The sequence below is a fragment of the Leptidea sinapis genome, chromosome 23, assembly GCF_905404315.1.
Source record: "Leptidea sinapis chromosome 23, ilLepSina1.1, whole genome shotgun sequence".
Classification (NCBI taxonomy): Eukaryota; Metazoa; Arthropoda; class Insecta; order Lepidoptera; family Pieridae; genus Leptidea; species Leptidea sinapis.
The window spans coordinates 4143127-4156920 of NC_066287.1; the positions used below are offsets into that span (position 1 = coordinate 4143127).

General features: G+C 33.8%; 2 protein-coding genes across 4 annotated transcripts in view; both read left to right on the forward strand.

The window, feature by feature from the left end:
* The window catches only part of LOC126971377 (uncharacterized), a 453035-nt gene that overhangs the window by 221487 nt on the left and 217754 nt on the right, over positions 1 to 13794 (forward strand). The window lies entirely within an intron of this gene.
* Positions 2587 to 12689, forward strand: LOC126971344 (uncharacterized). 3 transcript variants are annotated; one of them, XM_050817596.1, is made up of 5 exons: positions 2587 to 2636; positions 6648 to 6776; positions 7065 to 7206; positions 8030 to 8150; positions 9244 to 12689. In XM_050817596.1, the coding sequence occupies exons 2-5, from the start codon at positions 6668 to 6670 to the stop codon at positions 12223 to 12225; spliced, it is 3354 nt and encodes a 1117-aa protein (XP_050673553.1). In that variant the 5' UTR covers positions 2587 to 2636; positions 6648 to 6667; the 3' UTR covers positions 12226 to 12689. The 3 variants fall into 3 exon arrangements, with proteins under 3 accessions (XP_050673553.1, XP_050673554.1, XP_050673555.1); XM_050817597.1 differs by lacking the exon at positions 2587 to 2636 and adding an exon at positions 6085 to 6195; XM_050817598.1 differs by lacking the exon at positions 2587 to 2636 and adding an exon at positions 6106 to 6183.

The window sequence follows — 13794 nt, forward strand, 5'->3', positions numbered from 1 at the left end:
CTTGGTCGAGAGCCCGTCTGGTTTCTAGTGTTGTGTCTGGCAACCGATGAGATACGCTGTCGGTTACAAGTCCGGGTAGTAACCCAGTTCCCACTTATATAGGAAATGCAAAAATGCCTTTTGCTTTTTTTCCACCATAAGGGAATAGGTTACTTTGTAGGGATTCCATACACAGGAGCTCGCTTCAAGCTTACAACGCACTAGGGTACTGTAATACAGTTGTATTACATTGGCGCTGTGGAAATCGCGCGCATTTCTTAATACGAACCCTAGTCTCATAAATGACTCTTGAGTAACTGTTATTATATGGTTGTGGAAGGTAAGCTTTTGGTCAACCTGGCTATTTGCTATCTCAAATGGTCATTTACGGACTTAAAGGCTTTTATAGATAAGTGCTAGAGTGATCATTCAAGTAAATCATCACTTCCACTTATTAGATTCTGTGCATCGGATCATGTTAAACTTGCAACTCTAACTTCACTTTTCTTCTTCACTTGTTCATACATTCTGAACTCATAACTTTAAGCACATTGTATTGTTCCACTTTCCATACGTTCGACTTATTTGGTCTGAGTGCACTAAGAAAGTGATTGCTCTATAGGAGTTTTTTTTTTTCATGGAGAGGAGAATAAACAAGCGACCAGATAACCTAATGTTAAGGCAAACAAGATGTTTTAAGACAACTTTTATGGTGAAAATGTAGCATTTGGAGGTATGAACACTACTTTATCTTGTTTGCCATATCCTTGAGTCTTATTTTTACGTTGCCAATGCTTGCTATTGGTTATAGTTAACACTTCAGAGCTATTCTATTTTATTTTTAACTATCATTTTCATTTGCAGTAAAACACGTTGTTTCTCGGTGTGACGCATTTGTTTAGTACGAAACTCAGAAGAGTTATTCTTATAGCTTGTAGTTTAATTGTGTAAGTACATATATAAGAATTAGTAACCAAGACAAGGATATATATTGTAAAATAATATATTAACTCATCCCTTACACTTTTTAGAAAAGTGTATGCGCTTTTTTGAAGGTACCCCCATGTCGGATCGTCCCGGAAACATCGCACAAGGAAGGAAGCTCATTTCAAAGCTTGGTTGTATGAATAAGGTGAATTTTATAGTCTTAAGTAGAAATACGAAAATAGATTTGTGTCCAGGTTATGTTTATTTATTTATTTATATATGTATAAACGCGAATTAACATTAAATAAAATTTTGTGACTACACGCTTTTTATGAAAACTAGATTTTCTTAAAATAGTATTTTTTATGTGCGTTACTCTCCAAACGCAACATTGATATTGCGAGCTGTTTCTGCCGCGTTAGTTACGCGTCGGAAACTCGTATTCAAAAATCACTCGAATTTTCCAAGTATCCATCTTTTTCGTCATCTTCACATTATAGACAAATGTCTATAATGAAACTGAAAATTTTTGGAATAATATTTAATCTTTATTTTATACTTGGAAAAATGGAATTATAATGGGACATTGTCACCACTTGGATACAGGCTCCAACTAATATTTTTATTGAACTCTGTGTCTTAGACCTGGTTAAAAATATTGATTGATTGAAGGATTACATTAAACACTGACAAACAACACTGACAAAAACAAACAAAATAGCGTGGAGCACTGGCACAAATGAGTAATAGTCTCTACACTATACGGTCAGCTGCTGCGAACTATAGGCGCCGCCCGACCGTCACGCGACATGCAACACACAGACGAAAAAGTTTGAGACGATGTAATAAAAGTTTCACTTTAAATAACAACTGAAAGTCGATAATCAAAGGTTGCACATTTTTGAAAAGAAGAACTATAAAAGTACGCACGTACCTACGTAAAAAATGATTCTCAAAAATTCAATGAAACACAAAAATCTTAAGCAATCGTATGTCAATTCGAAGTACTCGTACCTATTACAATGAAACTGCAATTTTATACTTTAACCCATATTATTAAAAAAAAACCCATATAAATATGTTTTAAGTTATTATGATACATCTAGTGCACTTGTTACTATTTGGACGATTGTTTTATTTAATTAATATTTTTAACTTGTGTAAACAAGTAATTTGAATCGTTTTAGTATAAAAATTTAATTATTACCATTTATAGACTACTTGTATATATATATATATATATAACAAAAATATAAAAATAACAAAAAAAAAAGAAAGTTTGTGATGTTATTTACCCATGCATGAACCCCACTTCAAGTGAAGGTGAAGGCCTCCTCTAAAGAATACCATGGGTCTCTTGAGCTATGTGCGACCAGCAGGTATATATAAAGTTCTGACGTTGTAAGTTACTATGTAGAGCTGATCTTTCTTCTTTTTAGTTATGTTATGTATTTCTTGGGTTTCTGATTCATTTCTTGTTATTGAAGATGTTGGAGATTTTTTTTTAGAATAGGAGCTCAAACGAGCGTACGGATCGCCTGGTGTTGAGTAGTTTATATATACATTTATTTGTTCTTTGTATATATACATATATAAACTACTTATGTATATATATTCTAGAAGAACAAACTTCTGTCATTATTGTCTTGTGTTATTGTATTTGACAATTTGTACTTAATATTTGGTTAATATTGCAGTGTTCTAAATTGTCCAGTTAAATAATTTATAATGTAAGTATAATATGAGATAAATATCTAACTTTGGATACGAGTATGTCTGCTAAATGTATTATGTATATAAACTGAGAAAGTTACGTTGAAATTCTTTAAAATTACTTTTATTTATTAGGAAGACCAACAGCTATAAACTATCTTAAATGTCAATTTATATAGTTAAGTGTGAGCAAATTATAGGTTAGAATTCAACAATACGAATAAACTAAAGGCACAATTTAAAATATTTACAGAATTAAAACAGTTAATACACAAGTGAAGATTCTAAGTGTCATTATTCACTACTATTAACATGGTACTTACCTAGATACACCGGTTGACATGCTCCTCGGTGACATAAAGTTAGTCAGAAAAAGATCTATTACATTAGGCTGAGTCTATTAATACGGGTACTGTACGAACAATTTATAATTATTAATACGGTTACCGTACGAACCATTTATAATTATTAATACGGTTACCGTACGAACAATTTATAATTATTAAAACGGTTACCGTACGAACAATTTATAATTATTAATACGGGTACTGGACAAACAATTTATTATTTTTAATACGGTTACCGTACGAACAATTTATAATTATTAATACGGTTACCGTACGAACAATTTATAATTATTAATACGGGTACTGGACAAACAATTTATTATTATTAATACGGTTACCGTACGAACCATTTATAATTATTAATACGGTTACCGTACGAACAATTTATAATTATTAATACGGTTACCGTACGAACAATTTATAATTATTAATACGGTTACCGTACGAACAATTTATAATTATTAATACGGGTACTGGACAAACAATTTATTATTATTAATACGGTTACCGTACGAACAATTTATAATTATTAATACGGTTACCGTACGAACAATTTATAATTATTAATACGGGTACTGGACAAACAATTTATTATTATTAATACGGTTACCGTACGAACAATTTATAATTATTAATACGGGTACTGGACAAACAATTTATTATTATTAATACGGTTACCGTACGAACAATTTATAATTATTAATACGGGTACTGGACAAACAATTTATTATTTTTAATACGGTTACCGTACGAACAATTTATAATTATTAATACGGGTACTGGACAAACAATTTATTATTATTAATACGGTTACCGTACGAATAATTTATAATTATTAATACGGGTACTCGACAAACAATTTATAATTATTAATACGGGTACTGGACAAACAATTTATTATTATTAATACGGTTACCGTACGAACAATTTATAATTATTAATACGGGTACTAGACAAACAATTTATTATTATTAATACGGTTACCGTACGAACAATTTATAATTATTAATACGGTTACCGTACGAACAATTTATAATTATTAATACGGTTACCGTACGAACAATTTATAATTATTAATACGGGTACTGGACAAACAATTTATTATTATTAATACGGTTACCGTACGAACAATTTATAATTATTAATACGGTTACCGTACGAACAATTTATAATTATTAATACGGGTACTGGACAAACAATTTATTATTAGGCTGTTGCTATTCGTCCGGCAACTGGACGAATGAAATTAATTAGTCGTCCAATTATCGGATTAGAGAGAAAAAAGACATCATTGAATGAAATTTAACTGTTCTAACATAACTTAACCTAACCAATTTTAATGAATTGTAGTTGATAGAGCTTTGGTCCACGATATAGTGCTACCACTCTTATTACAACTTAATACACAGTTTTCAAGAAAAACCAAAATAAAAGTCTACCCTCCCCCCTCCCTAATTTGTTAATGGGGGGAAACGCCTACAATTTGGTTTTCGCACTCGCCGGGCGGTGCCGCGACACGCTACGCTCGGCTCGTGCGTTGTTTTAACTGTTCAAACATAACCTAACCTAACCAATTTTTATAAATCATAGTGATAGAGATTTGGTCCATGTTTAGCTACTAATCTTATTACAATACACAATTTTCAAGAAAATAACGAAAAAAAAATTACAACCTCTGAACGGGTAAACACGTAAATAAAACACAGATCATACATTTGAATAGGTAATAAAAATCAGACAAATGTGTTATGATAAGTTTTTAAATACATAAAAAAGGAATCATAAAATTTAAGAAAAAACCGCTTTCCGACTGAGCTAGGTCAACTTTGAAAAAAAAATTGAATAAATGTACGAATAAATATAATTTATTCGTCCAGTACCCGTACAAATAGGCACTGCGATTACATTATACCAAGATTAACTATTATTAAAAATATTACTTGCTCCCCAAAGGAATGTATTTTGTCGATTAGTTCTAGTGGAAGATACAAAAGTGAGTTTACCTAAGCGGCATAGACGCGGTTCCTCGGGGCAGTCAATAAGTTCAGAGGCTATCTTCATGATAAATATTGAATCAGTGATTTGGTGCATTTTTCACTTTCTTTGGAAGCAGATTCTTCCGCTTCAATATGACTGTCGAATATTAATTTACTTTCATGGTACACCCCAACATCTCGTAGGACATTTTCTCTTTTCAGCAAATTACCTTTTAGCTTATAATTGAAGAGAATAGTGTTGCTTTTATGGCCAAAAGTTACCAAATTACATTTGGTCGGGTTAAGATCCAAACAATTCATTACACTTCAGCATCTGCTTCTGAAGTGGCAAATATTTTCATGTCATCTGAGAAACAGAGAAGTTTTGACGATTGGAGACACAAGCCGATATCCTTTACAAAAATAAATAAAAAGTATTGGCCCGAGTAAGGAACCTTGCGGGACTTCGCTGTGAACGATCACCCTGCTAGAAATGTAGTTATTAACTAACACTGCTTGAGAACGATTATTTATGTACGATGTAAACCACCAAAGCAAGTCGCCACTAATACCAATGTCACAAAGTTTCGATAAAAACAGAAAAATCTAAATTGATTAAACCGCTGAACGCAATTTTTTATGACAGTAAGGGAGGAGACGAGCAGGACGTCCAGCTTATGGTAATTGATACGCCCTTCCCATTACAATGCAGTTCCGCTCAGGATTCAGTGCATCACTTTGAGACATAAGATGTTGTCTCATTTGCCCAGTAATTTCACTAGCTACGGCGCCCTTCAGACCGAAACACAATAACACAGGAAACACTTAAACATTACTGCTTCACAACAGAAACAGGCACAGGTGTGGTACCCAAAATCTAGCCTACATCCTGTGCAAAGTAGCCTCCCACTGTTAAAGTCCTTTAAAGATGGTTGGAGAAGAATGGTTGGAAACCAAGCTCGGGGAATGCTTTATTGACAGATACATATAACTGTTAACCAGGTTTTCAAATAGTTTAGCTATTTATTATACATAATTTGGATATCGGTCTATAATTATTAGTAACATCACACTCTAGGCTTTATTCTATGTACTGGCTTAATATTAACACGCTTCCAAATGTTGGGAACGATGCCTTCAGATAATGATCTGCTGAAAAGTAATGATATTGGGACAGAAACTACGTCATCAGCACAAGCTATGAGAAAGGCGCCTGGTAGACGGTCAGGTCCTGCCGATTTGTAAGGATCAAGGTTTTTATTTTATATTGACAATAATCGGTATCGTGGATATACCCGACGTGGCCGCGGTGCTGTGTGGCAGTGAATGTCACCAAATGGAGCTAACTCAGTAATAAGTTACACTGACGTGTAGCACTGGTTTTCAGTAGCCCCAAAATTATTGACTCCTGTAGTAGCAGCTACTAGTCATTTTTAACATCTAGTTTTGAATATAACTGAATAAATAATTTAAAATCAGTAAATAAAGACAATATAAATAAATTTAATGGTTTTATTTTAACTCTTACGAAAAAAATAAAATTAATAAGAAAATCTAAAATGTATAATTGTAAAATCTAAAAATATCTATAAATTAGCACTTACAACATTTCTTATTAAATTAGGTAACTTCTTATTATATTTCTATGGTGTTAAGCATCGCGCCAATACGAGAACAGTAAAAATGGCATCTCCGGTCTTTTCAGTTGTGAGATTCCACTTCATCATGGATGGCGACACTGAAGACAGGTTCCTCGTGCATGGTCTCTACGACGCGGCACCGGCCGTCACTCTGCACAACTGCTCGCACAGCGGACCAGAGATTGACAGACGTGGTACTTATTTAGCTTATCAGAAAACTATACGCACCGTATAACTAAACGAGGGTTTATTGTATCTCCAGTATAACTGTGACGCAGCATTTACTTTTTATGGAATAGGAGGACTAGCCTACTGGTGGTAAGTTATCTGAAGGTAAGTGATCATAGTCACTTATGAACTCTTTTAACACCTGAGAAATCCCATTAGATATTATTTTTGTGCGCATAATTTACGAGAGTTGCTCATTTACCCAAAGAAGATAAAAGAAAATGAGGACCAAATCAAAACTCTTATTATTTCAGTGAGAAAACAAGAGCGGTCCTCACGGAAATGTGCTTCTCAGCATTACGAGAAGACCAGCAGGCAACCGAACGCCGGTCAGACGCCTTCCTCGGGCCAATATCGCTTAGATCTCGAATCTGAGAGACACAGTAGTGGCTTCAGGTATTTTGTATTTGCCATCTATGACGAAGGTTTTCAACCAGTGTGTGTTGCCAGTGATTACTTACGGACTGCAGACGTGATCGTTAACTATTTGACTGATTCTTATCAGTCAAATAGTTTAGCGTTAGTAAGCTCATGGTCGCTCAGAGGGCAATGGAGATGGCTATGCTCGGAGTTTCCCTGCGAGATCGAATCACAAGGAAAATTATTGCGAAACTGAAGTGGCAGTGGGCAGGATACATCGCTCGACAGACAGATGGCCGTTGGGGCAGTAAAGTCTTCGGATGGCGACCACGTACCGGAAGATGCGTAGGCCCCCCACGTTGGATCAGGTTAGCTCAGGACCGTTCATCATGGAGATCTTCACCCAGAAGGGGACGTCTTCAGTCTGATATTCGTAACATTCGTAACGTAACGCTTTACGGCGTCAGTCTGTCTGGCTTCTCTTTCTCTCACGCATATGGCAGCTGTAGGCAGGCTCTTCCTCTCTCACTCTAACCAATTGTTTCTTTAATAATGTACCTACTGTATCACAAAATTCTAATGTACTTATTCAAGAATTGTGACTAATAATAATATATATTATAAAATCAATAAAAGATGTTATTAATAAATAACCTTTCCTTTTATTATCACGTTTACATAAGATTTAAGTAAGCTAATCTTAAATAACCTAAGCTTTTCTCCAGCTAAACAATTTTAATATTACATAGTTCAACTTAGATTAGTTAGGGCGTCCCAAGACGCATAAGTTTTTTCATTTAAAACAATGTATTCAATTTAATCTAACTATGACACTATTACCAACAATATGACATTACAGAGCTGAAGGTGTGGAAGTAACGAACTACCAAAAGTTCACGCCGAGGAAGGCCGCTGAAGATATAGCAAGTACAAGAGAGACTTTAAGTAAGAATCGACACAATATGTCTGAAAATTCTGAGGTAAGCATTTCTACTTAAATCAAATCATTTTTGCCAATACAAATATTTTTATTTGGGGAATGAATGGCTGAATCAGCAAATGGGTTATTATATCATCTGCCTAACAATGAGTTTCTTGCGCCCGTTATGCTCAGGCCATAGGCATACTATTTCGTATTGGGGGTTGTTTAATTCAGAACGTTCAATAAGTGATTACAATCCTATTTTGAATATAAATATTCGAATTTGAATAAGCTGAGCCGTAACGAATTCGCCGCTAATGCTTCCTTGAATGCCAGAATGTGTGAAATTCATTCAAAGTAGGACTGTAATTATTTTTGATATCACTTCTTCCACGGCATCAAAGAGCGGCTCGAACCATCGACGTACTCGTGTCTTCGATCGACTTAGTTCTTTACTATATCTTGCTGCGCATATCAGGAGTATTCGAGGGAATTGTTTACTTTAATACTAGCAGTCAACCTTCCGGTCGTCAAATTGGGAAATACTTCACACACGCCATAGCTGCTGGATTCCTAAGAAACTATTGCGTCTTACATACACTTGATAGACTTACGGCATTTCCCAATATACTAACTACAGATAGAGATAAATTACTACCTTCTACTGTCAGTAATTAGCTGTCAATAATCTGAAGCTGCCCTAATATACCCGATAAGTCGTTCTTATCGCCTTATATTGGGACGCGTTAATAGCAATTTCCATCCAAACTTCTATCGCTGGTAAAGTATACGTCTTCCCATGTGAGTTACCGTCGATAAGTTTATTGGGACAGAAAAGTCAACGATAGTTGATTTTTATTTCAAGTAAGATATAGACTGAATATTGGGAACGGAATATCTTTGAGCCTTGAAGCTCAGAGCACACCCTCACTTCAAAGACCTCGAACGCATCTCTAACACCTGATACTTCAGACACCCATGGGCTTGGATGTAAGGATCTCACTTCCCATCAGATGAAACTATTTAGCGTTGTCTACTCTAATTTAAAATCACCACGGTCGTGTGATAGCTGTGCTACGATGTAGGAGTACGATCGACGATCATTAGTTGCCGTATAAAATGGTAAGAATAATATTATTGTTCCTTTTCAGACAATTGGAAGTAAATTGAATCGAAGATCGTGTTTATGCCATACAGAATGTAAGAAACAGCAATTAAAATTGTTAGAAGAGTCAAAAGATTTGAATGTCCAAAAAGAAGTGTGGACTGGATATAATATAACTTCATCAACCAATCTCAATCCTAATCGTCGCAATGATAATTCAGAGATGCGTTCCAAACAAGCCAAGCAAGAGGTTAAAAAACGCTTTAGGGAGTTTGAGAAATGGAAACAAAATGAAGAGAAATACTTTGCCAATAATGAAAACTATGATAAAAATCACCATATTAAGTCTTATATTCAAAACTGGTTACAAGATACAACAGGAATGTGTTTAAGTTCTAAGTCGTTACGGGAATTGTCTCAGAAATTAATCTCTAACCTCGATCTAGATGAAATCAGAAACACAAACACTTTGCTGAAAAGTGAATCTTTATCTAATGAAAATTTAAGGCACAAAGGAATGGATTGGTTAAATACAAATCCAGTAATTTTATCTAGTAATACAAAGGAGAATATGAAAGATTTGAAAAAGTCATTTCAAAAAATAACATCTAGTAATACAGAAGACAGTAAAATTAGAAAAAAATATAATTGTACAATAGATGACTGGTTACAACAAGTTATCGAAAGAAAAAACACTCAAACTGATGCTCCTGTAAAAAAGGATTTTATTCATAATCTATTGCGTAAACTGAAAAAACAGCCTGAAAGTTGTCACTTCAGTTCATTGCACAAAGAAATATGGAAATGGCTCAAAAGTCTTACTCATGAAAATATAGTGGGTGACGAATATTTAAAAAAAGTGACGATTCTCTTAACCAGAACTATTACTGATATAGTAACAGCTGATGCTGATGAAATAGTAGCAGAAAATGATGTAAATTATTGGCTTGTATTGATAAGTGATTTATTAGGGGCTGAAATATCTGATACTAATACAGAACATTTCATCAAAATAATTCAGAAGCGAATTAGAAATGAATCTTTTTGTAGAGAGTCAGAAATACAAGATTGTGGACAGAATAACGTATCTTTATCACGAAATGTTAAAGCAGAAATAAAGAGTATATCTACCTGTATAGACAATGAGAAAAATTCTAGAAAAAAGAGCTCGTCAAAGTCTTATTCGAAAAGAAAATCTTCAATAATAAAAAAATTAAGAACACACACAAACTTACAAGGAAAAGAAATAGAACTTATAGCTGATGCAATAGCCAAGACATTAAAAGAATTGTCGCTTTCAAAGAGTCAACAAGATTTATATACCAAGAAAACATTATTAGAAATTATTAGTGAGCCAGATAGCGGCAATTACAAAAATATTATCAAATGTTGCAAAGAAAGGGTGTTTGCAAGATATAAGTCACACAATAGTTTATGTAGTGGCAGTGACGTGATTAATCATTCGGGCTCTTCAAAAGCGCAACCTAAAATATCAACTCCCCATGATGACTTATCAAAAACTACCTTCAAAATACATATTGAGTCAGATTTCCATGAAGAACCATCTTACAATAATACTAATAAAGCACATATAATTATGGATCACGATTTGAGTCAATCTCTTAGTAGAAAACAAGAAAAACGAAATACAACTCCACAAAAAGAGTTACTGAAAAAGTTTCACTGCAAAGAGCCGTACAATAAAGATAAAATTAAAGGATCAATTAAAAAATTAACTGCACTAAAAGAATTATTAAACGAGTCAACTCAAAGACAATGTTTTGTTCGTGAACATTTACTTAAAACAAATAATATTGAAGAAACAAATTATAAGAGTTTTGAAAACGATATAAGTTTTAAAAAAGCTCCACAAAAGAAAGATTTATTGAAAAAATTATTAAATGAAAATAATATCTGTAAAGAAATCAATGACAGTACTAAAGAAGGGGCCAATAAAGAATTAACAATAAAATATCGGCCAGGAGATTCTATTAAAATATTTAATAATCATGGTAGTGCTAACAAAACTTCCGGCCTGTCAAAGCAGTATGAAACATCAACACCTCAAAAAGAGTTATCAAGTCTGTCATACCCACCGTTAAAGTCAGTTAATAGTGCAGATACATATAACCAGAGTAACGAAGACCTACATCCATCAAAAGATCTATCATCTACAGTGCAAAAAGAAATGTCAAACAAACTTGTTGACAAAGAACCTTCAAAAGATGAGAATCGAAACACAACTCCACGAATACACTTTCAATCAATATCCAAAGAGCCTTTTAGTACAACAAGTTATATGAAAGAGTCAAATAATAATCAAAGCCTAAGAGAGCCCTCAATCTTGTCACAAACTGGAATACGTATTCCACGTCCACAAAAAGAGAATTTTAGAAAAACATATTCAACTATTTCGTCAGATCCGACATCGATTCAATCTTATACCCCGAAGAATAGGGAATACATTACCTATAACCAAACTTTAGAAAATGATCCTGGCTTGCGAAAAGCTTCACAATTAAAAAACATGTTGGTACATTGTTTAAATGAAATGGACAGAAAGACAGCTAATGGCAATAAAAAATGTAATTTAGTCAGCAATTCTAAGTCGATGTTTCAAAATATAAAAGATTTGTTGTCGAAGTGGTTGAATGATATACAGCTTACAAGCATCAACGAAAAAATGGTTGATATTTTAACCCAAGACATACTTGATCGACAAAAGTACTTACAGATTTCGAATAGTGTACCGTCTTATAACGAAGAGCAAAATTACCTAAAAAGTCAAATTTTTAAGAGATTCAATAATTTTGCAAATGATAAAGATCTGTCTCGAGCGTTACAGAATACTTCCGATTTATTTGATAAATTAAAAGTACATTTGCAGATATACCGTTTAATAAGTAAGAAAAGTTTTAATACTAGGAAAAGCTTCGAACAAATAATTGGGTCTATAGATAATACGCTATCATTTATTCGAACTGTAATACCGGGACCGGTAAAGAGGTCGTTTGCAGCAATATGGTGAAGACAAAATGCTTTGAAAAGAAATTAATAAATGGCAATAAAGTATCGTAAGCAATTAAATCGTCGAAAATACTACCTATAACACAAAAGCCATCAAATGAAAAAATACTTTTCATATAATGTCTTCACGTAGAAGCTCACAACACCAAACGGTTCAAACTTACCGTAAAGATCGTCGAAAAGGAATATGTTCAAATGACTGGAGCACCATAACCGTCAATTTTTTTTAACTAATGCTACTATCTCAAGTGAAAAAAATATGAAATTATCTGTATCTGATGATCAAAATAACACACGGTGAGACAGTTATTTATTATACATATTTTCGAAAAGTACTCTTAGTGTTAGTATTTATCCCCGATATTCTGTGTATTGTGGTTAGTCTCCTAAATATATTTTGAAACTCTTAAGCGGCGTCTCAAGCATACAAACAAGTCTTATTAAGCAATAAAATAATCAAATAATAGTACCTAATATGATGTAAAAAATAAATGCCAACTAGAATATATTATTGGCAGTTATCATAATCTTCATCGTTAGCGTATTCATATTGTTTCGTTTAGTGTTTTAAGTGATTTGATTTTCACGTCATTAAACATTTTTGTTGGAATGATTTGTTTATTTTTTATGAAAACTTTAGTATCGTTGTGATTTGAAAGTCTATGAAACGAAAAAGCGACAATAAAATGAGACAGACACATAAATTCATAAGATTTAACGTGGGAGAAAATGAGAAGGAAGGAAGGAAGCATTATACAGTGTTCTGGTACCAGGCAATCATAGTCGAAGAAAGGTTTGTCTTTTGTATGACGCGAGTATACCTTAATATATTCTGATGTCATGCGGACGACGTATTACTACATAGACTCCAGGAGAACTTTAATATAGTAGCCGTGATAGTAATGTATTTAATAGCGTTTGAAATCATGTGTCATCCTAGCATCGTGTACCAGGACTTCATATGCAGTTAAGCACAATACAGGTTTCACTTCTGACATATGTACTTTTTACGCAGGATTTTTTTTTGCTGTACTTGTTAACTACACTGCTTTTAGTACATAGGTAAACATTTTTTTGGGTTAACACAATAATTATTGGTAACATGTTCCCAGAGACTTACGGTTTCAAATTTCTCAACGAAATTGTATATTTATTTGTTTTTAATTTTGTAGGAATCAGTTGTAGCTACCCAAATCTATCAATGAAAACCTTAGTTATGTAATTTTGCAACGCTGCTAGACCACTAGGCGTTCGGTAGAGATATCGCTGCATTGTCTTCTATCGCATTTATCACGGGGATAGTTTTCGACCGAATTCCACCTTCGAAGCCTTCTACGATACGCCACAAATTAGGATATCATCCCCACCGTCTGGATGTGCGGCGTTCCTCCACAGTGCGGGTTTCAAGGCAATATCTTCCACGTATTTAGGACCAAGCAGTGGAATGAGCTTCCTTGTGTGGTGTTTCCGGGACGATACGACATTGCTACCTTACAAAATAGCGCGAATACTTTTCTAAATGAGCGGCCATGCTCCTGTAATTCTCCTGGTATTGCAAGAGAATAAAAAT